Source organism: Capricornis sumatraensis, chromosome 23 (assembly GCF_032405125.1).
Source record: "Capricornis sumatraensis isolate serow.1 chromosome 23, serow.2, whole genome shotgun sequence".
In the NCBI taxonomy this organism is placed as follows: domain Eukaryota; kingdom Metazoa; phylum Chordata; class Mammalia; order Artiodactyla; family Bovidae; genus Capricornis; species Capricornis sumatraensis.
The window spans coordinates 15,511,593-15,536,075 of NC_091091.1; the positions used below are offsets into that span (position 1 = coordinate 15,511,593).

Genomic DNA, 24,483 nt, shown 5'->3' on the forward strand with positions numbered 1-24,483 from the left:
TTGAGAGCGAAAAGAGGTCTCAAGACCAACAGCAAAAAAAATACCACTGACTTAAATGGCTACCTAAACTGGATAATGAGTATTAACAAAATCAATACATATATACAACATTCTCTTAAAAAGCACTTTACTGTTTATCCACTGAGTTGTAAAACCCAATACAGAGAATACCACTCTGCCTCCTCTCCCACCCGCTGTGAAGTTTTATTTATTAATCAGTTTGCTTCCATGCAGTGCTGAGGTCAATTATACTTGTGGTTCTATCTTAAGTAAAATTTATTCCACCAAGAGACACTTGAAACAAGATAATCACCTTGGTTCTATTTTCACTCTCTTGATTAAAGAGCAAAGAGTGCATTTATTAAAAGTTAGCAGATATCTCCCTGTTTTAATGGAACATTCTCCCGTGACTGCTTTTCTCTCTCTCGATTTTTCCCCCGTTCCTGATATTCTAAGGCACTCAGGCGGAGTCTGGAAGGGAGAGGGATGTCAAACTTGTATCTGGCAACTATTTGGATCTCTTTGTTTCCATCCCCAGCCTCCTCTGGTTCTTCTTATGCACACAAGGGAAGTTCTTAATCCAGGGTCCTGGGATGAATTGATGGGTTCTATAAAGCCCCTGAATCATATGCAGAATGTTGGAGGCATCTGAGATGTGTGTTATTTTGGAAGACAGGGCCAGTAGCTTTCATCAGACTCTTAAAGGAGTCCAAGTCTCCAAATATGTTCAGAACCCCAACCCTAAAGTAGTAATTCTCAGGGGTTTTTCAATTTAAGGACCCATTTGATTCGAGCATAGATTGCATGGACTACCTATATTACCTTTGTTTTTTTCTGCTTCCCAAACACTCACTAGTAGGAAAGGCAAGAGTGGCATTGCCTCACAAGAGACATTAGAAGTGGAAAATTCATGCCAGAAAGCAAAGCATTCACAATGCCATATGAACATTAGTGTCACAGAGACCTCTACGGAAGTGTCCTTGATTGAATCCTGCAGATCTCAGGCCACTCTGGTAATTACCACCCTAGAGGAAGGACCAGAAGAAGCTGAAACGGATCAGGATAGCCCTAGCCATTCAGTGGCTGGCAAATTATAAAACAGCCCTTCCTGGGAACATGGGGTTTGCACTCAAGTACTTCATGTTGCACAGTGAGGAAGCCATACCTTCAGAAAGACGGTCTGGGTTTTCCCACAGTACTTCCCAGACGCATTCCCACCGCTGGTGGAGTATAAAACCTGATGTGCGGGAATGCGTGCGTAGGCCAATCTCTTCTCTCCCCGGATCATCCAGATGATGATGTCAGGCATGCTGCTCTGAGGCTGGCCACAGGAGGGGATGGAACAGGAAGCAAAGCTGGAGTTAGTCTAAATGCAGAAACACCGCAGAGCCTGCAGGCTGGACCCTCAGGGCTCCGTTTCTCAAAGAAACAGCATGGCTAGGGCGCTGCTGAAATTTCTTCCGAGGCTCTTGGCTTCCAGGACCACAGGTTGTTGGCCTGTGACTGGCTAAAGGGAACAGAGGGAAGCAGAGGGCCTTCACCTGCCAAAGGCCCTTTCGACAGAGAAACTGTGTGAAATAGCCCCTTTTCTCTCCCATCATTTGAAGAAAGACGTCCACAGCAGTCAAGGGGTTACAGGCTTCGTCTATTTCACAGGGCATAGACAGAGCATCTCTACCTCACAATCCGACATTTTCCAAATGTGCAGTATTAACGTAGGTATTTAAAACCTCTTTTTTTCTGATTTTAAAGCTGATATAAGTTCACCATAAAAAACTTTGAAAGTAACAAAGCATAGAAAGTGAAAAATAAAAATGTCCTGTCATCACATGTGTTTTTCAAATGTCCCTCTACTCACAAATGTATTACACTTGCCCTGTATCTCCCCATCTGTGGGGTCAGGAGGGAGGAGCCTCCTGCTCCCTTGTCCTTCCAACCCACAGAGGTCAGTGGCCGCCGACAGTAATCCAGCACTCACTGTGTGCCCCACACTGGGCTAAGGCCTTTTCACTCTTCATCTTCTTTAACTTTGTTAAGCAGTGCTGGAAACGGAGTACTACTTCCCCCCATTTATTTATTTTAAATATGTCTTTCTTTTCTTGTTGGTTGCGCTGGGTCTTCATTGCCACGTGCAGGCTTTTCTCTAGTTGGGGCGAGTAGGGGCTACTCTTTGTTGCGCTGTGTGGTCTTCTCGTTGTGGTGGCTTCTCTCATTGTGCTGTTAGGGAGCATGGGCTCTAGAGTGCACAGGCTTCAGGGGTTGTGGCACTCAGGCTCAGTTGCTGTGGAGTATGGGCTTAGTTGCTCGGAAGCATGTGGAATCTTCCTGGACCAGGGATCAAACCCATGTCCCCTTGGCAGGTGTATTCTTAACCACTAAACCACCAGGGAAATTCTCTTCATTTAATCTATGGGAAAGCTGACGCTTAGAGAGATTGAGTACCTTGCCCAAAAGTTACGCATGGTAGATCCAGGATTCAAAGCCAGGTCTTCTTGGTCCCAACCAAAGGTACTACACAGATCCGCTACTGTATCACTCTAACTGAAATGTTCTCTGATTGTACCATGACAATGACCGCGTGTCCATTATGAAGACCTTTCCAGGACAACCAACTGAAAATTCTTCTACCCTGACCTCGGTGATGTTTATCCATTAGCATCTCAGTCCAATAACTCCTTGATCTCATCATCCATCATGTCTGTTCAATGTCTAAGATAATGTCCTAGATTTTCCCACCACCATCTCTGCCCCTGGTGCCGTTCTGCGGAATCCCACTTCCATATCAGATGAAGTTTAAAAGCCCTACCTCCTCAGTCAGCTGCATTAATTTATCGAGCCAGTCCTCGATTTCCACCAATGTGGACTTGACCTCTGGGACCTCAGACCGCATCCTCACAGCTGCCTCATGTATCTGAGAGAGCGCTCTGGATCGCAACTTTCGGATCTGAGTATCGAGAACTGTGACATTAGGTTTTCCTTCTGTGAGAGGCAACGTGTATCTAAAATGGGACACAGAATATGTAGAATGGCTTATTGGGTTTCAGAGCTATCAAATTCATTTACAATTGGTTTCAATCTTGGAAACCACACCAATTTCCTAAGACTCTACAAGAGTGACCACAGTAAAGCTGAAGGTGAATGTACATGGCCTTGGCAGAGCAGACCTGCCAGACAGACATGGGCATGCAGGGGGATGAAAATTCCAAAGCAATTCCTTGGGTTTGACCCAAGGCCTGTGGAATCACTGGGAAGAAGATGGAAACAGAAGCAACAGCTGCGAAGAACTGGCCTTCCCTTCTTTTGCTTCCTATGATCACTGTACAGACCCACAAAATGAAGAAGGAAGGGACATTTGGAGATTATTTAGCAGAAGACTTCTTAACCTCGGGCCCATGCACCCTTAGGCAGTCTGCGGGAGGCCTCTGGAGGTCTGTGACTCCCTGAAACTTATAAAGAAAAGTGTCTGTCTGGGTTGGCATGCAGTGTGACATCATGATAAAGATGGCATCACGATGAAAACCAGAGGCTTTAGAGAAGAATATCTGGGTACAAGCCCTGACGCCATCATTTACTACTTTTGTGATGTTGACCAGTTAACTGAATCTTTTGTTTTCCTATCCTCAAGTGTGGGAAAATAATATCTACCTTTAGAGTTGTGGTGAGAAGTAAGTAAATTAATATATGGCGAGCCTTTTGAGCAATGTCTACTGCAGAGTATGGCAACCCACTCCACTCCAGCATTCTTGCGAGGAGAATTCCATAGACAGAGAAGCCTGGTGGGCTACAGTCTGTGGAGTTTCAAAGAGTTGGACACGACTGAGAGTGCGTGTGCACACGAGCGCGCACACACACACACAGTCTAAGTGATGTTGCCGTCATCACTGTCATCTCATCAGATAATCAAAGGGGCCCATTCCCTCCTAAAAAGGCAAGAACCCCTTGTACAGGTCAAGCTCCCACTAGAACAGCTGAGCTGGAGCCAGAATTAGCCTTTTTTTGCCAGGGCCTCCCTCTCACCAGGGTTGCTGATGGGGTCAAAGTGAAGTTGTCACCTGTTCCAGGAAATTCTACTCTCACTGTCTCTACCTACAACTTTCATTGGTTAGAATTTCACCCAGACTCTTAAGGAAATCCTAGCTGACTTCCCTAAACATAGATTTCCTAAAGTTAAAACGTATCCAATTTGATTCTTCAAGAAGAAGTATAAATAGATATTTTTGTGTTTTGCTCAACAAGCCTTGAAATTCATAGGCATTTTCTACATGAAAGGTATTACCAAATGTTATTGTTTGGCTTCACTGGTAATTATGGCAATACATTAGAAGGGTTAAGTCCCAGAAATGATTCTTTGAGGCAAAAATATAGATGGAAGCTGTAGTTCAAAGGCCACACATAAGATGTTCAATAAATAGATATGGCAGTGGGAAACACATGGTAGGAAAAGAAGTTAATAAACCCAACTCCGGGCCTCAGATGAGTCACTTCACTTCCTTGGGATTCTGTTTCTTGGGCCTCTTTTGTAGACAAAATAAGAAGATTGGAAGAGATGACCTCTTAGGACCCAGATATAAATTCTCTGCATTTAAACAGGCTTCCAGCTGCGCTTTAATCTCAGCTGCATCACAATTACCTCGCCAAACCACTAGAGGGCGCAAGGAGACTGGGAGACAATGTTCAGGCAGTCGCTCAGAGGCGAGGAGGGTGGCGGATACTCAATATGCTTTTCTTTTGGGACTTCCCTGTTAATTGGCCAACATTTAAAATGAGTTCAGCATGATCACTTCTGCCTTTGATTTCCAAATGCCCACAGATCTGAACAGTTTCCCCAAGTCATAAAGGTTCTCCAGCTTCACCTAAGGCAGGTTTGGCCAGAGGACTCATTAGGCATCTGACAGTAGAGTAAAACCGCTGTTTCTGAAAATGCGTTTATGAATTAAGAACGCTGTTCTAAATGGTTCTAAAATCAATGCCCCACCATCAGATCCCATTCTCTGTGGGAGCCAGGAGTCACCTTTCCTGGGGTGGTAGGCACACCAGAGCTGCCTGGAGGCAGAGGCCAGACAGACCAGCCCTCCCCACTGCCCAACCCTTCCCCTGCGGCTGCACTGGGACGACTTCCTGGAGGGGGCTTCAGCCTCCCTCCGCAGCTTTCCAGTTGGCACCAGAAGAAAGCAGAGCTTTTCCTGCTGGTGATTCACAGACTCTTTCCTTTTGAGAAACTTGGCTGATTCAAATTATTTTTCTGGCAAACACTAGAAAATTCTGGAGACTCTTCTGGTCTTACAGTTTAAGAGAGGGGAGCACAGCTGGGGATTCTAGAGTACAAGTAAGATCACTGTACCTTGTGTCTTCTATAACTTCATCGATGAGCTTATGCCACGTTTTTGCCAATTGGTTTGAAGGAATTTTACCTTGTATCCCTGCTTTTAGAGCCTCTATGTTTGATTGCTGAAGAACATGGAGAGGGGAGAAAGAATTGGTAATTGTGCATTATACCCGACAAAGGTTTAACTTTTATTTTCAAGAAAAATACACAAAAAGATTTAACAGAAAAATGAAAGGTTTTTTTTTTCCTTTACATTTAACATGTTCCCCACAGATTAACACTATTTTTCTTCAAAATGAAACCAACACCGATAATATAAAGTAATAAGATAACCTTTTCCTATAACTTTGACCTTCGAAATGAAGCAAGTTTTATATATTCAGAAAGTAAATAAAAGAAAAACCAACAAGGATGGGGAAGGAACCCTAAAATGGAATGCAGAACATGAACAAGTGAACCTAACTACATTTCAGATGAATAACATAATACACTGAATTAGCCCAGGTAACTTTTGAGCACAATGATTCCCTCAGTTTGAAGGAAGGAAAGAGCCGTAAGTATATCAAACTCTAATTAGATCTGTTTTTCCCAGTACTTTACCTATGGAGAACTAAGCAAATGAGTAAATATACTGAGGATAATGGAAGCTGGAGAAGGGAGCTGTAAGTATGGAAATAGGGAAGACTAGAATAAACCCCGTAATATTATCAATAAAATGGAATTAAGTCGTCCTTATAAACGCATTGCATTCAGTATACTGAGAGATACGAAATATGCATATGTATACACACATGTATGTGTGGTTTGTCTGCTGAGAAGGCCTAGAAGCAAAGACATGTCAGTAGTAGTGAACACTCCAGGACCCTGCCAGATATTATTCTTTACATTCCTCTGCCACTAAAAGGAACCAGGGCTCCGTAGAGAAACTGTGGTTCCAGAGTTGGGCCACAGAAAGTATAAGATAAACCCAGAACGTATTATTGTGTCACTTTGAGCATCTACTAACAGAGACGTTGAGGGAGAGCCCACCATGGTCCCCAGAAGTTTGGCCATGGAAATCCACCGTCCTGTCCAGATTATTATGGAATTAGGACAGTGAAGAGAGCTGATGAAAAGACTGAAGATGAAAAAAGCTGGAAATACCCAAAGCTTAATTAGAATAGAGGTGTGACCAATTCCCACCAAGTCCCTTGAGATGGAAACTTGGAAATTAACACCACAACCACACTGTGTATCAATTGTAACTTTGTTATGTGGACAATTATGCCTAAGTTAAATGTACAGTTCTCTTCAATATTGTCTTTGAAGCATAAAACAACATTTTCAGATTTTGCCATGGAGTCTTAGCTCAAGTATATTCCAGGACCCCTCCGCATCATGGTACAAGGCTGACAGAGGTTGGAACATCTTAGGCAAATTAGTATTCATATAATTTGGAAATCAAAACACTAATACCAGATGGATTTTATCAGTACCTGACAGAAATAACTGAGCATCTTTGACTTTATTAGAAATATCCCAACCATGTTTTCCTCCTCTCATTAACATCAACCAGATGGCTAACCACAGATGTCACATCTAGGCAAGTTCCCACCAGAGGGAACTCTCCCACCTGCAACAAGAAAGTCCTCTGAACCCACTTCTTCCACAGTAGGGATTTTTACTGCTTTGACAGCAAAGCTCTAAGGGTTGCGATATTTCTACTGGAATGAACCATTCTCCACACCACATTCCACATACAAATTATGGAAGAAAGGGTGAGCTGCCCTTCTGCTTCAACATCCATCCTCTCTTTTCCGCAGTAAGTGAACTTGCACCGGGACATACGCCTGCACAGGCCTGAGACTGCATTTCCCAACTCTCTTGCAGTAAGATGTGGTTGCATGACTGGATTCTGGGCGGTGGGAAATGAGTAGAAATCAAGTGTGTGACTTCTGGGTCTTTCCCTTGAAGGGGAGAGCCTGGGTCATCTTCTCCCTTTCTTTCCCCCTTCCTCAGACTGCAGGGGTGGTGTAGTGGTGAGCTGCTTCTTCCTTGCAAATGCATAGTGATAGCAGAGCAACAGGCGGAGGGGCCGAGGGCCTGGGTGCCCCAGTACCACCGAACCTCCACACCAGCCTTGGATTACCTACCTCAACCGTTGCTAAGGAGACAGTGTTCATCTTGCTTACCATTATATTCTGAGGTCTTGTGGTACCTCAGATACCACCTCAGTAGCCTAACTGCATTCTAACCTGCATTCTAATACACAATTCATCCTGTTTGGTGAAAAGGAAATGTAGAAAAGAAACTCACCAGCCTTTCTGCCATGACTAGGAGCGTGTTCACAGCATCCAGGCGATGACTAATATCCTCCCAGTAGGAAGTCAGTGTAACAACTGGCTTCGAGTGGGCCCAAGGCAAGTAGTAATAGTAGTTTCCTGGTGTAGAATATTGAGGGTCAGTGAACACTGGACACTTAACGCATTTATTGAAGAGATGTACAAACTGGACTGCTTGGTTAATCATAGGCCTGGGGGTGTGGTCTGGAGTAGTCTGATTCTTTCATTTTATTTAATTAAGCAACTGAGGGATAAATAAAAAGTCCGTATTTGTGCAGCCTGCTTTGAAAAATCTCTCTAAAAGGCCCTGGTAAACCTAGCACAATGTTCTCAGGATCTTTCGGTGATTTGGGACCATGCATCTGAGCATCACTGATAATGACATAACAGGGTAGCAGAAAACGGAGTATAAGAGATCAGATTATATGTGTTTGTCCCTGAAAACGGTTATCCTAAGCAAATATTTTTTTGGAATGGGACAAGAAAAAAGAATTTTCTGTTTTTTAAAAACCTTAGTTGGATACATGGAATTTGGTATTGCTCAGAGCCTTCTAAAGATTAGCCCACATTTTCTAGCTTAACACTACTTGCATAAAAAATAGCTAAAAACTGTGGCAACGCTGTTGAGACACTGGATCAGATTTTCGCACTCCCTTCTGTGTACTCTCGAACCATTTGTCCACATCTTTATTAGGGCATTCTCATACTCTGACTTCTATTATGATTTCTTTTATACTCTAGAATGTAAGTTCTATAAAAGCAGGGACTGTTTTCCATCCATGTTGGTTTGAATATAGCTATCTAATACTCATGGCAACTCTAGAGAAGAGGAGGGATAGAGTGAAGTGATGTGCTAAGGTCATAGTGCTGGGGAGAAACAGAGCAATGACCAGAAGCTGATTTTCCATCCACTTCAACTACTCAAACTGAAAGCAGTTTGGGGCCAGGCAGGGCAGAGGCGGGCAGGGGCAGGAGCTGTTTTAGGGGAGGCTCAGTGTTCAGCTAGCTGCCATCTTATGACTTACAAAACAGAGCCAGTGTTAAAATTGGACATGGGAGAGGCCTTGAGATTCAGCCCCTGGAAAAGGGTCTGCGTCTAAACTCCAGCCACCTCTCTTCTGCATTCTACCTTTCCACTATGCATAAGCTGGGAATAACACCCGCCAGAGAGAGAATGCACTGCATGTTTCTCATCCTGTGGTGCACCCACTGTAAACATGTGCAGGAGAGACAGCCAGCGTCAGTCTTACCATCAAATACAGCACGGCTATACTGAGTGGTTGATGCCAAAGGCTTACAAGTCGTGTCAAACTTGTTGCCGTAGTTCCCGATGCTGACTTCAAACTGAATGGCTTCGCCAATGTCTTGCAACATGGTGGCTGAATGGAACACAGCAGACAGGCTGTACTTCCGCCTTCGCTGATATTTCTGCAAAGCACCAGCAGACACAAGGCTCAGAGAAACTCCTTTTGCTCTTATTTACACGTGGAACTCTAGCAGATATGATTCTAACCCTAATAATTAGTGCTGAGTTAAATGCCAGGGAATAGTGGCTCAATGGTAAAGAATCCACCTGCCAATGCAAGAGACTTGGGTTCAGTCCCTAAGTTGGGAAGATCCTTTGGAGGAAGGCATGGCAGCCCACTTCAGTATTCTTGTCTGGAGAATCCCATATACAGAGGAGCCTGGGAGGTTGCAGTTCATGGGGTCACAAAAGAGTCAGACAGGACTGAGTGGCTAAGCACACAATTAACAAACGGCAGTGGAGAATGTTCTTGGATGTAGCAGTTCCCCTCTTACTCACACAGAGGGCAAAGATAGACACAACCAGGATGTTCTTTGCAGAGTTGACTGAAATAGACAAAAAAATGAAAACAATACAAATGTTTAACAACAGGCCACTGGTTAAGCAAATTATGTTACATCCATGAAAGAAACTGAACGTTGCTCAGTCGTGTCTGACTCTTTGCGACCCCATGGACTATATAGTCCATGGAATTCTCCAGGCCAGAATACTGGAATGGGTAGCCTTTCCCTTCTCCAGGGGATCTTCCCAACCCAGGAATTGACCAGGGTCTCCTGCACTGCAGGTGGATTCTTTACAAACTGAGCTATCAACATCCATGCAATGGAGCAAAAGTTCATAAAAGGTCTTAGGTAGATACATATGCGCAAACATGGGAAAAAAGGCTTTGTTTTTTTTTTTTGAAAAAAGGTATTTTTAAGTGAACCCAATAAATATATATTTTAATACCATCAAATACAAAGAATATGCAAATAAAGAAGATAAACCAAGTTGTTAACAGTAGTTATGTTGGGGAAGGTAGAGAGATTATGGCTAACTTTACTATCTAACTTACACATTTCTAATAATTTAAATTGTTAGGTACTCTGTAGTCATAAGTGATAAGACTTTTACTGTCAGTCTCTTCAGGAAGTGGTTTTGGAAAAGCTGGACAGTCACATGCTGGAACGCATGCGCATCAATGAAGTCAGCACACACCCTCACACCATAAGTTGAAAACGGCCCAAAGGCTTATATATGTAAGACATGACACCATAAAACGCCTAGAAAAAAACATATGCAAAACATCCTCTGACATAAATCCCAGCAATGTTTTCTTCAGTCAGTCTCCCAAGACAATGGAAATAAAAGCAAAAATAAACAAATGAAACCTAATCAAACTTATGAACTTTTGCACAGCTAAGGAAGCTGGATCCTATGGCAGTTATAATTTTTGGAGGAGCCACCATGCCATTTTCCATAGCAATTGTGCCAATTTACATTTCTACCAACAGTACATGCGGTTTCCCTTTTCTCTGCATCCTTGCCAACATTTGTTATTTATTTGTTGCTTGTTTTATTACTGGCTTACTGAGTGTATGTGTGTGTGAGGGAGTTGAACATAGGGCCAACAGTGACCACGTGGAGTATCTATCAGCCTAGCAGAAATGACCATGAGCCCTTCAGGCCTTCCTTCATTAGGGCACATACAGTCTCTTGAATCCCCATCCTGCCCTAAATCCTTGCTCAGATAGCATCTCGCCTTCTTTATGGATCAGATTACCACTGATCTTCAGACACTTTTTTTTTTTTTTTCAGTCAAAGAGAGACATGAAATGGTTTAAGTTGTTGTGCTTCATTATGTCTTGAGCTTTCTGCCATTGAATTTTGTCCATATCTAGAGTCTGTTCTGGGTCCTTATTGGAACTCCTTATAGAAGTCTCTATATACTTGCTCAGCTTGGAGATGAGAACATATGTTTACTATAGAGTAACCACATTGGCTGTGTGCTCCACTGGCAAATCTGTGGGACCTACAAATGATAATATTCAAATTGCTTGACAAATTTCTCAACATAGCAAGTTTTGTTCAAAAACCTCTAAAGAAGGAACTCCCAGTTCCGTAGTCCTTTGAGTTTTGGAGGTCACATAGCTATCTTACTTTGACAAATGGTGACTCTTTTGTTGTTGCACTTTTTTCCCTATTAGTTACTTCTCTACCCATTTGTGTACCACCATCTAAGTAGCAGAATAGTGACAACTTTCACTTCTAAAAAGCTAATAAAAATTATTTCATGCCTGAAGGATATTTATGAACTGATTTTCCTTCCCTTGTTATTCATTCATACCATACATGACCTTAATTCTGTAAAATGAATCACCATCATGGGTGGGTCTTCTGCCTGGTATGATGCAAGAATGCAGAAATTCATTTGCAGAAGTACTTAACCAACTATTTTTAAAACTTAAAAAAAAATTATGGTAAAACACACATAATGAAATTCAACATCTTAACTATTTTTAAGTGCACAGTTCCATGGCGTTGAATACATTCACACTGTTGTGTTACCATTACCACCATCCAGCCACAAGAACTTTTTCATCTTACAAATCAAATTCTGTATCCTTTCAATATTAATCTCCCATTTCTACCTACTTTCTGTCTCTGTGAGCTTAACAACTCTGGAGTACTCCATGTAAGTGGAATCAAACAGTATTTGTCCTTTCATGACTGGTTTATTTCACTTAGCATAATGTCCTCAAGGTTTAGCCATGGTGTAGCATGTATCAGAATTCCCTTCCTTTTTAAGGCTGAATTATAATTCATTGTATTGTTGAATGATAAGCTGAGACATTTTTAAAAACTCAAGTGTTTATGTGAGCAAACACTGATTGGAATTGGCAACAAAAACTGGAATTGCTTACGAGCCCTCCAGGACAGGAGGGAAAACTTTTTACAAAGCACAGGCAGAAGGAAGACAAGGAGATTATTTGATTGGCTGTAGCTTAAGTGGTTGTATTATTTGGGAAAGCCCACTTGCATATTTCTGGTCTGTTGTCCTTTGATTTCTTAATCTCGAAATATTGCCAAACCTCAGTTTTGGTTGCTTAATGTAGGTTGACAAGACATCAGAGCCTCCTTGTTTCATGGTTTAGTCACTAATTTGTGTCCAACTCTTGCGACCCCGTGGACTATAGCCTGCCAGGCTCCTCTGTCCATGGGATTCTCCAGGCAAGGATACTGGAGTGGGTTGCTGTTTCCTTCTCCAGGGGATCTTCCCGATCCAGGAATCGAACCTGGGTCTCTTACATTACAGGAAGATTCTTTACGGACTGAGTTATAAGGGAAGTCCTAGCCTCCTTGTTAAATTAATAAAATAGTGTGTATATACCACATTTTGTTCATCCATTCATAAATTTATGAATTCATGGATGCTTCTACCCTTCAGCTACTGTGAATAATGCTGCTATCCATTTGCTGTACAAATATCCACTTGAGCTCCTGCTTTTGCTTCTTTTGAGTATATAACCGGCAGTGAATTCCTGGATCATATGGGCTTCCCTGGTAGCTCAGCTGGTAAAGAATCCACCTGAAATGGAGGAGACCCTGGTTCAATTCCTGGGTCAGGAATATCCCCTGGAGAAGGGATAGGCTACCCACTCCAGTATTCCTGGGCTTCCCTAGTGGTTCAGCTGGTAAAGAATACGCCCGCAATGCGGGAGACCTGGGTTTGATCCCTGAATTGGAAAGATCCCCTGGAGGAGGGTATAGCAACCCACTCCAGTATCCTTGCCTGGAGAATTCCCATGGACAAGGGAGCCTGGCGGGCTGCAGTCCATGGGGTCACGGAGTTGGACATAACTGAGCGACTAAGCATGGCACAGCACATAGTAATTCTATTTTACACTTCTTGAGTACCATTTTGAAAACATCTGACAGTGACTGCAGTTTGCTGTCTGAAAGAAACTTGGGTAGACTGATCAAGATGGCAGAGTAGCAGGCCATGACGCTCACCTCCCACAGATATTATAAAAAATGCAGCTACATGTAGAATAGTTCCAACAGAGTATCTACTGAATGCTGGCAGATCTCAGACCTCTGCCCCCATGTAACCAGGTAGGACAAAGGGAAAAAGGGGAAAATAGAAGAAAGTAAGAAGGGAATCAGGAGGGGAATGTGCCAACAATGACAGAAAGTCTCTTCAGCAACTGTTGGTGCTGGGAAAGCTGGACAGCTGCATGTAAACTGATTAAGCTGGAACACACCCTCTCATCATACACAAAAATAAACTTAAAATGGCTTAACGACTTAAACATAAGACATAACACTATAAAACTAGGAGAAATCACAGGCAAAACATTCTTTGACATAAATCATACCAGTGTTTTCTTACCAATGCCTTCAGTCTCCCAAGGATACAAAAATGAACAAATGGGACCTAATCAAACTTAAAAGCTTTTGCACAGCAAAGGAAACCATACAAACAGAAAAATAAAAAAGATAAGCTATAGGAGAAAATATCTGCAAATGATGCAATCAATAAGGGCTTAATTTCCAAAATACACAGACATATCATACAACATGACTACAATAAACAACCCAATAGAAAAATGGGCAGAAGACCTAGACATTTCTCCAAAGAATAAAAATGGAAGAAAAAAAAAAAAAAAAAAAGAAATACAACTAGCCAATGAGAACATGAAAAGATGCTCACCATCACTAATTAGAGAAATGCAAATCAAAACTGCAGTGAGGCAGTACCTTACCCTGGTCAGAGTGGCCATCAATAAAAACTCTACAAATAACAAATGCTGGAGAGGATGTGGAGAAATGGACCTCCTTACACTGTCTGTGGGAATCTAAGTTGGTACAGCCACTATGGAAAACAGTATAGAGGTTCCTTATAAAACTAAAAATAGAATTACCATGTGATTCCACAATCCCGCTCTCGGGCAGATATCTAGAAAAAACCCACATTCAAAAAGATGCATGCACCCCTATGTTCCCAGCAGCACTGTTCACAATAGTCAGGACATGGAAACAACCTAAATGTCCATCAACAGAGGAATGGATAAGGAAGATGTGGTCTACACGTACAATGGAAGAGTACTCGGCCATGAAAAGGAGTGAAATTGGGTCATTTGTAGAGATGTGGATGAACCTACAGACTGTGATAGAGAGAAGTAAGTCAGAAAGAGAAAAACAAATACTATATAATGTCCCTTATATGTGGAATGTAAAATAGGACACAAATGAACCTATCTACAAAACACAGACTCGTGGACATAGAGAACAGATTGTGGTTACCAAGGGGCAAGAGGGTTGGGGGCGGAATGGAGTGGAAGGGGGAGGTCAGCAGATGTAAGCTCTTACACATGGACTGCATCAACAGCATAAATATATGTCCTACGGTATAGCACAGAGAATTACATTCAGTATCCTATGATAAACCATAATGGAAAATAATATTTTTAAAAAGAATGTATATAAATATATGTATAAATGAATCACTTTGCGGTACATAGGTAATTAGACAACATTATAAATCAACTATACTTTCAAAAAACAAAACAAAAAACCCTTGGGACATCCCACTATTACAAAACTTCCATTTTGGTTAATGAAATTTTTGACATGGTATACCTGAAACATCCCAAAGTATTTCATTAGAAACCCCTCTGAGTCTCAAACTTTTCTGAAAGCCTTTCTAAAACATTGGTTTGCAACCTTAGCTACATATTGAAAGACATCTGAAGAGCTTTAAATTATACTTATAGCTGGGCCCCATCTTCTGGAGTTTATGCTTTAAAAACTTCTCTACCTTAGTCCACTTTCACTTTGGTAAAGAGGGGATTGGAAGACTTTTGTCACTTGTCAGGAGTTTCCTTAAATACCTACAACTAAGTCCCCTGAAACATCTATGGTTCCAAAGTGCTGTGGAAATTCCAGGTTTGGTTTAAATTGCATGAAAATTAAAAGTAGGAAGTTATTTGTATTAGTCAGACCTTATATATATATATATATATATATATATATATATATATACAGCATGACTTGTTCTTTGTAAATCATCTAGGATCCTATCAGAGAAGGGAAGGAACAAAAATATGAAACATAATTTGGGGCCTACGTCAGGGCCCAGAAAGAATGATCAGTATTTAAGCTGGAGCCACCTGTTACTGCTCTAGCTTAAATAGACGGGAAAAAAATGTAAACAGTGATAGACTTTATTTTCTTAGGCTCCAAAACCATTGTGGATGGTGACTACAGCCATGAAATAAAAAAAAGACACTTGCACCTTGGAAGAAAAGCTATGACAAACCTAAACAGTATATTAAAAAGCAGAGATGTCACTTTGCCAACAAAGGTCCATATAGTCAAAGCTATGGTATTTCCCATAGTCATGTATGGATATGAGATTTGGACCATAAAGAAGGCTGAGCACCGAAGAATCGATGCTTTCAAACTTTGGTGTTGGAGAAGACTCTTGAGAGTCCCTTGGACTGTAAGGAGATCAAACCAGTCAACTCAACCCTAAAGGAAATCAATCCTGAATATTCATTGGAAGGACTGATGCTGAAGCTCCAATACTTTGGCCACCTGATGCAAAAAGCTGACTCATTGGAAAAGACTAATACTGAGAAAGACTGAGGGCATGAGGAGAAGGGGATGACAGAGGAGGAGAGGGTTGGATGGCAACATTGACTCAATGGACATGAGTTTGAGCAAACTCAAGGAGATAGTGAAGGACAGGAAAGCCTGTTGTGCTGCAGTCCATGGGGTCATGAAGAGTCAGATATAACTGAACAACAATAACTTGTTACTGCAGAGAAAAGAGAAGTTATATGGGGAGGTGCTGCAAAGAGGTGGGGATACCACCTCTGGTCCAGCTGGCTCTGCCCTGCACATCTCTCGTGGCCAGGATTCCATTAGCTCTCTCTGGATTTTCCTGGGCAGAACTCACAGTCACCTACAGAACCCTGATAGGATCCTCACCCTGGAGGGTCTGAGCGCTAAGACAATAACGGGGCTTTCTGGCCATCAGAACTCATAACACAGCAAGTTCTCACTGTGAGCAAGATTCCTGGGCCACTGTGCAAGTCAGAGTCCAAGAGGGGTGCCCAGACCATCTGCTCACCTGCCCAGAGCCTTGGGGTCCTGGAGGAATAGTGAGGCTGAGAATTCTCTCCTTCCCCCTGTCCTTTCCCACTTCCCCTGTGCTCTTGGAGCACAAAGAGGTGTAAGAAGTAACCAGCAACAGTTTAGACCAGTCTGTAAGCCTCAGCTTCTGTTCCCTGTCCCTAGTAGCCTTGGGGAAAAACCTTCTATAACAGGGCAAGTTGAAGAGCATAAATTATAGTCTATTGACTATCTCCTGATGGGTGTTTAACTTTGCAGGGCCTTCAGGCTTTCTGATTATCCATGATCAGTGCGAGCCAGTCCTGTCTGACTCTTCGTGACCCCATAACTGCAGCATGCCAGGCTTTCCTGTCCTTCACTATCTCCTAGAGTTTGCTGAAACTCATGTTCACTGAGTTGGTGAGAACATCCAACCATCTGATCCTCTGTTGTCCCCTTCTCCTCCTGTCTTCAATCTTTCCCAGCATCAGGGTCTTTTCAAAGGGACACAAGGGACTCTCAAGAAGTATAAGGTACAGTTTTAGAAGTAAATTTGGGGAAGGGGATGATTCTGTTAAGCAGAATACCTGATAAGAGGGAGAAAGTTAACAAGCTCTTAAAAGTGGCTGTGGGCCCAGGAGGCATGGGACATTAAAGGACACAGACAAGGAGACTGTGCCAAAGAAAATGGACAGCTTGCCACCTTTGATCTAAAGGAGATAATGGATGAATCGCAACGTACTTACTCAAGCAATACTTATTGACACTTAACGTGAGCCAGACCAATGGGAGAGCTAAGGCTGAGGATGCAACAGCTGATCTTTTACCTGCCTGATTGCCTAGGAAAGTACCCAGGCTACATCCTCTTACCTATCCTTGTAGGGTCTCTTGACCAAGCCCATCTGGAGCACCACGTCACCTTCTGCTCTAGAAAGATGGGAAACCGGGATTTTTGGCAACTGAATAGGAAAAACTCACACTTCCTGCTGTGTGTCTCCTTTACTGTCACACTACAATCACACAGTTAATACTTCTGATGCCAGATGTGTGTGCTCTGCACTAAATCACTTCAGTCATGTCCGACTCTCTGTGATCCTATGTACTATAGCCTGCCAGGCTGCTCTGTCCGTGGGATTCTCCAAGCAAGAATACAGGATGCCCTCCTCCAGGGGATCTTCCTGACCCAAGGATCGAACCCACAACTCTTACATCTCCTGCATGGGTAGACGGGTTCTTTATCACCAGTGCCACCTGGGAAGCCCAACTCTAGGTGGGTATCCTGAAGTTTAACTCAATCCTGACACTATCCACTTGGAGACAGTATCAGATCCCACAAGTTAAAAGGCTCAGTCCCACAACACTACCCCCCATCCACTTCCTCTGTGCTTTTGACCTATCAACTACAAACTGGAGGTTCCCATAATCCCCTCTCAGGGTTAGATTAATTTGCTGGAGCAGCTCACAAAGCTCAGGAACAGTTTACTTACTGTATATGTGCTGTGTACTTAGTCACTCAGTCATGTCCGACTCTTTGTGACCCCATGGAATGTAGCCCACCAGGCTCCTCTGTCCATGGGGATTCTCCAGGCAAGAATACTGGAGTGGGTTGCCATGGCCCCCTCCAGAAGATCTTCCCAACCCAGGAACTGAACCCAGGTCTTCTGCACTACAGGTGGATTTTTCCCATCTGAGCCACCAGGGAAGCCCACTTACTGGATATGGGTTAATATAAAAGGATACGATAAAGGATACAAAGGAACATCAAGATGGAAGGGAGGCACAGGGCAAGGTCTGTGGGAAGGAGCTCTCTTTGAACACACCACCCTCCCAGCACTTCCATGAGTTCATCGACCCATCAGTTCCCCAAACCCTGTACTCTGGGGATTTTATGGAGGCTTCATACTGTAGGCATGATCAATGATTAACTCAATTTCTAGCCCCTCTCTGAAGGATGTGGAGGGGGTCAGGCTGAAAGTTCCAAGCTACTAATGATGGCTTGGTGAGCAGCCCCCATTCAGGAGCCCACCAAGTCAACACATTAGAACAAAAGACTTTATCACCCAGGAAAGCCAAGAGATTTAGGAACTCTATGTCAGGAACCAGAATCAAAGATCAAATATGAGAAAAAGATGCTCACAAGTGCTCTTATCACTTAGGAAATCACAAAGGTTTTAGGAGTTCTGTGTCAGGAACCAGAGACAAATACATATTATATTATTCCAGGGGTTCCCTGGTAGCTCAGACACCAAAGAATCTACCTGCAATGTAGGAGTCCCGGGTTTGATCCCTGAGTCAGAAAGTTCCCCTGGAGAAGGAAATGGCAACCCATCCAGTTTTCTTGCCTAGAGAACTCCATGGACAGAGGAGCCTGGTGGGCTATAATCCATGCACACGACTGAGTGAATAACGCTTATTTCACAGGGACCAAGTTGCCCTTTTGATGAAGCCTCTTCAACTCAACCAGAAAGTTTCATTACTTGTAAATGAATCACAAGATCTCTTTAACTGTGACAAACGTCATGATTACATTCTAGGCTGACCACTGTCATGAAAGCATCCTCCCAGCAGCTGCACAGATCTGCTCATCTCACTCTCTTTCTGGGCTCCTGGTAGCTTGAAGAGTGAGTGTATCCTTGGAATCTCAGCTCCTCTCCTGCTTTTTAATACTGTTGGGATTTGGGGGACTTCCCTGGTAGTCCAGTGGTTAAGACTCTGCACTTTCACTTTAGGGGACCCAGGTTTAATCCCTGGTCAGGGAATTAAGATCCTGCATTCCTCGAGGTATAACCAAAACTAAATAAATAAATAAAAATCTAAAAAAAGCATAAACAAAACTCAGGTGACTGGGCATAAAACAAACTCCCATAATTTGGGAGTTTTAAATATTTGGGGGATTTGGGCTTGTACAGTTCATTTTTATTACATTTATGTAATATTTTATTTATTTAAAATATAAATAAATATTTGTAAAAATTTATAAAAAATTTTGTGAGCTGGGAAGGGAGTTGGATGGGATGGTATGTGTGTTGTGTTAGTCCCTTATTATTTATTTAATAATAATTAAATTATTGTTTAATTATCATTATTTATTTAATAATAATTAAATTACTATTTAAATAAATCCGGGTCTCCTGCAGTGGAGGCAGATCCTTTACCATCTGAGCCATCAGGGAATGGGTGGTGGGACCCAGCAGAGAGAGGCCTGAAGGGGGGAGGGTGGGCATCAATGAGCTGGCTGCTCTGAGAAACAATTCAGATTTCTAGAACATGCATGGACCAACCCATGATTCTTAGAAATAGTTGGAGAAGAGATGGCATATATATGTATGTATGTTATCTACACACACACACAATGGAGTATTACTCAAGCACAAAAAGGAAGAAAATTCTCTATTTGCCTAATAACATGGATGAACCTTGAGGGCATTATGCTAAGTGAGATAGTCAGACTGAGAAAGACAAACACTGTGTGATACCACATATATGTAGAATCTAAAAATGCTGAACTCATAGAAGCAGAGAGTAGAATGGTTGTCACCAGGGGCTGGGAGAATTGAGGAGGTCAAAGGGTGCAGAGCTGCATTTAGAAGATGAGTAAGTTCTGGAGATCTAATGCACAGCATTGTAATCACAGCCAATACTACATTATATACTTCAAAGTTGCTAAGAGACTAGATCTTAAATGTTCTCACCACAAAATATGATAATTCTATGACACGAGAGGTGTTAGCTAACAGTAAGGTGGTATCATACTGAATGTAGGGGCTTCACAGGGGGCACTAAATGCATTAAATCAGCACACTGTACATCTTAAACTCCCATAATGTTATATGTTAGATAATGTTTTAAAAGTTCAAAACCAAAAAAGTAGACTACCATGATTTATCAAAAAAAACCCCAAAAAACAGCAAGTCATAATAATGGTATAGAATGTACTAGAAACAATTCAGTGAGTAACAGAGACAGGGTTAATTTAACATTGAGCTATCCATCACACATGCTAACAAATCTGTACTGCACATGTCAATTAGTTTACAAGGAAAAATTGACCATTTAATTGTTTCATGATGAGAATGTTCTTTTGTGTTTATTGCCTTGAATTAATTACACTATTTTACTAGGAAAAAAAATCACATCTGTGGCTCTCTGTCTTACGAATCATGGGTGTTATGCATAAGTGTCTCCATACTGGGGAAGGAGCTGATTTATAGAAAGAAAAAGAAATAAGGACTAGGTACTTCTCCAGTGGTCCAGTTGCTAAGACTCTGCGCTCCTAACGTACAGGACTTGGTTTCACCCCTGGCCAGGGAACTAGATCCCACATATTGCAAATAAAGATCCCACATACCATAACTAAAACAACCCACATGCTGCAACTAAGACCCAGCACAGCCACCGAAAATAAATAAATATTAAAAAAACAAGGACCTATTGTATAGCACAGGGAACTATACTCAACAGTTTTATAATAACCTATAAGGGAAAAGAACCTGAAAAAAGAATATATATAACTGAATCCCTGTGCTAGACTCCTGAAACTAACACAGCATTGTAAATCAAACATACTCCAATAAAAAAATTTGTTTTAAAGAAAAAAGGAAAAATAAAGAGCTGGAAAGGTGAGCTTGGAAGACCTCCTGTCTTTGAGAAGGACTGGGGGCTCAATGCCTACTGTAACGTGAGCATTAATATAAACATGCCCTCACATGCTAGGAAGCCCGAGACATGGCAGTTACTTCTGAAGATGAAGTGACTTTTAATGGCCGCTGTACCATCTGGAATGGCTCTTGTGACCACGTCCCCATGACACACCCAAGCCCAGTTAGCCAACAAGCCATTCTGTATGGGAGGTATCACTGCACTTGCCAGCTTGCAGCAGGGAATTAACCTCTCAAAGATAAAGCAAGTCTCATCACCCCCATAGGCTGTGATAGACAGACCAAGAGGGTGTTGAGGGGCTCTTGCTATGACTCCCCTCTCTCCACCTCTGCCACAGCTGACCCTCCAGTCCCTGGACGTCCCCTTCAGACCCGGTGACTCAGGCAGGCCAACACTAGCCCTCCACCACCCACTCTCTCCAGTATCCTTTCCACACCACATGCCATACACGCACCAACATTTACCTCAACAACCAGCAGGTCATCACTCGAAATGGACTCAAGCTTTTTATCTGGTGGTGTCTTTTCAAGTAAAGTGCTTAATTCAACCAAGATTCTGCCTCTGTAGGCAACTCCTTCCCCCTGAAAGGCAACAGTGCAGGATTATTTTTCCAGGCATGAACAACAGTCAAAAGCTCTCTCTTGTGGGCTAACCTAGATACAACTTCAAATTTCTCCTTCCCAAAATGAACCAGTCAGTAACTCTCTCAGCTCGTCTTTGTTATCTGAGAGAAGAACCAATGACTTCAGGAAGGATCCCAAAGAGAGCCAGGGTAGTCAGGGCTAAAAGGGATTTTAGTCACGGCTGGGGGGCCAGAGGCTTTCAAGCCATGCTTAGATCTGGAAGGGGTTCCCAGGGGCTGAGGTGGGGGTGGAAGGGGCTTGAAATCTCCCTCACTGTACTTCAGGTCTGCATTTGTCTGCATTAACTTGGCTCCTTTTCTCAGAATAGGGAGGCAGCCATGTTGGCAACCAGGGCAAGTCTCAGAGGAGCCATGAAATAAAAGAGGAAGATGTTCTGGGTGTGGTGGACTGTGAGGATGAATTACGGATACTCCTCCCAACAGAGTCAGCAGTGTTAGCAGCAGAACCCTCTGGAGAGGAAGGGAAGGCTTCCACCTCCACTGCCAGCCCTCCACCCCACCTTCACCCCCCAGGGCTTTCTCTCTACCCTAGTTCCCTTCTTGGGCTTTGGCAGCTAACTAAAAGACAGTACTTGGGCTCCTAATGTGGTGGAAAGACCACCTCCCACCTCTGGGCCTCCATGTCTTCATCTAGAAAATGAAGAGGTTGGATCACATCAGAGATAGCAATATCAAGCGTGTCACTTTCAATCTTTCAGCAAATTCCTAGAATATGTCATTCAACAGAATTCTGAGATAGCACATTTGCTTTTTGGAAAGAGCCAACATTGATTACTGACATCTGCCCTAAGTCTAGGAAGGGGGAATGGGCATGCTCAGTTCAGTCGCTCAGTCGTGTCCGACTCTTTGCGACCCATGAATTGCAGCACGCCAGGCCTCCCCATACATCACCAACTCCCAGAGTCCACCCAAACCCACGTCCATCGAGTTGGTGATGCCATCCAACCACCTCATCCTCTGTTGTCCCCTTCCCCTGCCTTCAATCTTTCCCAGCATCAGGGTCTTTTCCAATGAGTCAGTTCTTCGCATCAGGTGGCCAAAGTATTGGAGTTTCAGCTTCAACATCAGTCCTTCCAATGAACAACCAGGACTGATCTCCTTTAGGATGGACTAGTTGAGATCTCCTTGCAGTCCAAGGGACTCTCAAGAGTCTTCTCCAACACCGCAGTTCAAAAACACCAATTCTTTGGCACTCAGCTTTCTTCACAGTCCAACTCTCACATTCATACATGACCACAGGAAAAACCATAGCCTTGACTAGACAGACCTTTGTTGGCAAAATAATGCCTCTGCTTTTGAATATGCTATCTAGGTTGGTCATAACTTTACTTCCAAGGAGTAAGCGTCTTTTAATTTCATGGCTGTAATCACCATCTGCAGTGATTTTGGAGCCCCCAAAAATAAAGTCTGACACTGTTTCCACTGTTTTCCCATCTATTTGCCATGAAGTGATGGGACCGGATGCCATGATCTTTGTTTTCTGAATGTTGAGCTTTAAGCCAACTTTTTCACTCTCCTCTTTCACTTTCATCAAGAGGCTCTTTAGTTCTTCACTTTCTGCCATAAGGGTGGTGTCATCTGCATATCTGAGGTGATTGATATTTCTCCCAGCAATCTTGATTCCAGCTTGTGCTTCCTCCAGGCCAGTGTTTCTCATGATGTACTCTGCATAGAAGTTAAATAAGCAGGGTGACAATATACAGCCTTGACGTACTCCTTTTCCTATTTGGAACCAGTCTGTTTTCCATGTCCAGTTCTAACTGTTGCTTCCTGACCTGTATACAGGTTTCTCAAGAGGCAGGTCAGGTGGTCTCTGGTGTTCCCATCTTTCAGAATTTTCCACAGTTTACTGTGATCCAGACAGTCAAAGGGTTTGGCATAGCCAACAAAGCAGAAATAGATGTTTTTCTGGAACTCTCTTGCTTTTTCGATGACCCAGCAAATGTTGGCAATTTGATCTCTGGTTCCTCTGCCTTTTCTAAAACCAGCTTAAACATCTGGAAGTTCACGGTTCACATATTGCTGAAGCCTGGCTTGGAGAATTTTGAGCATTACTTTACTAGCAAGTGAGATGAGTGCAGTTGTGCAGCAGTTTGAGCGTTCTTTGGCATTGCCTTTCTTAGTGATTGGAATGAAAACTGACCTTTTCCAGTCCTGTGGCCACTGCTGAGTTTTCCAAATTTGCTGGCATATTGAATGCAGCACTTTCACAGCATCATCTTTTAGGATTTGAAATAGCTCAACTGGAATTCCATCACCTCCACTAGCTGTGTTCGTAGTGATGCTTCCTAAGGCCATGCTATGCATTTGCAATTGCCATGTGAAATGACCTCAGGATCCGTTCCTACCTTGCCTTCTAAGACTTGAGCAACATGAGATCTCCATTCTTCAACACTTAATCAGGGACTTCCCTGGTGGTCCAGCAGTTAAGACACCTTGTTTCTACTGCAGGAAACACAGGTTCAATCCCCAGTCAGAGAACTAAGATCCCACATGCCACGAGGCCAAAAAATAGAAAACAAAACCAAGAAACAACTACAAAAAACACTTTATCCGTCATCTGGTGGGCCTCTGAGGGTAGGGAGGTCTCTTAAATACGAGACTTAATCATAACCATTAGAAAAAGAAATCTGGAGTCAGTGCTCATTAATAACACACCTTAATTGAAGAACTAACCTTTCCAGAATTTAGCTCATCATAGGGATCTGGGAATCCCGTGTACTCTCTGGGGCTTCCATATAGGTTCAGATAACAAGGTCCAAAAGTTGGAACAAAGCCCACCTCTGTTTCTCCTGTATTCACTGAGAGAGAACATCATCATTAGTATTTTAGGCTTTTAACACCATTCTGCTGAAATAGACATTAGTTATTAGTTAGCTGGGTGAGACAGTTTTCCTCCATTTTGTGTTAGTTGTATTAGTGCAAATTGTAAACACTTGTGAGACTTGCCATATTTCTATCTTATCACTATAAAACACTAAATAAAAACATTGGGGGGTTAGTTCAGGTAAACATAAAGATGATACTATTCAAATGAAAGAAGTTGATCTTCACATTTTTTGCAAGTTTATAATTGGCAATTGTAGCAAGCATGTCGCTGACAACTGGGATAGAGTATACTGTTTCGGGA

At 42.7% G+C, this 24,483-nt stretch overlaps 1 protein-coding gene across 2 annotated transcripts in view; it reads right to left on the reverse strand.

The window, feature by feature from the left end:
- Positions 1-24,483, reverse strand: part of MYOF (myoferlin) — a 175,426-nt gene that overhangs the window by 61,206 nt on the left and 89,737 nt on the right. For both annotated transcript variants that reach the window (XM_068961267.1, XM_068961266.1), the window contains 7 exons: positions 24,030-24,154; positions 21,175-21,291; positions 8,898-9,075; positions 7,622-7,746; positions 5,342-5,448; positions 2,807-2,999; positions 1,166-1,321 (listed from right to left, as the gene is read on the reverse strand). In XM_068961267.1, the coding sequence (XP_068817368.1) occupies positions 1,166-1,321; positions 2,807-2,999; positions 5,342-5,448; positions 7,622-7,746; positions 8,898-9,075; positions 21,175-21,291; positions 24,030-24,154 (1,001 nt within the window). The remainder of the gene's footprint in view (positions 1-1,165; positions 1,322-2,806; positions 3,000-5,341; positions 5,449-7,621; positions 7,747-8,897; positions 9,076-21,174; positions 21,292-24,029; positions 24,155-24,483) is intronic.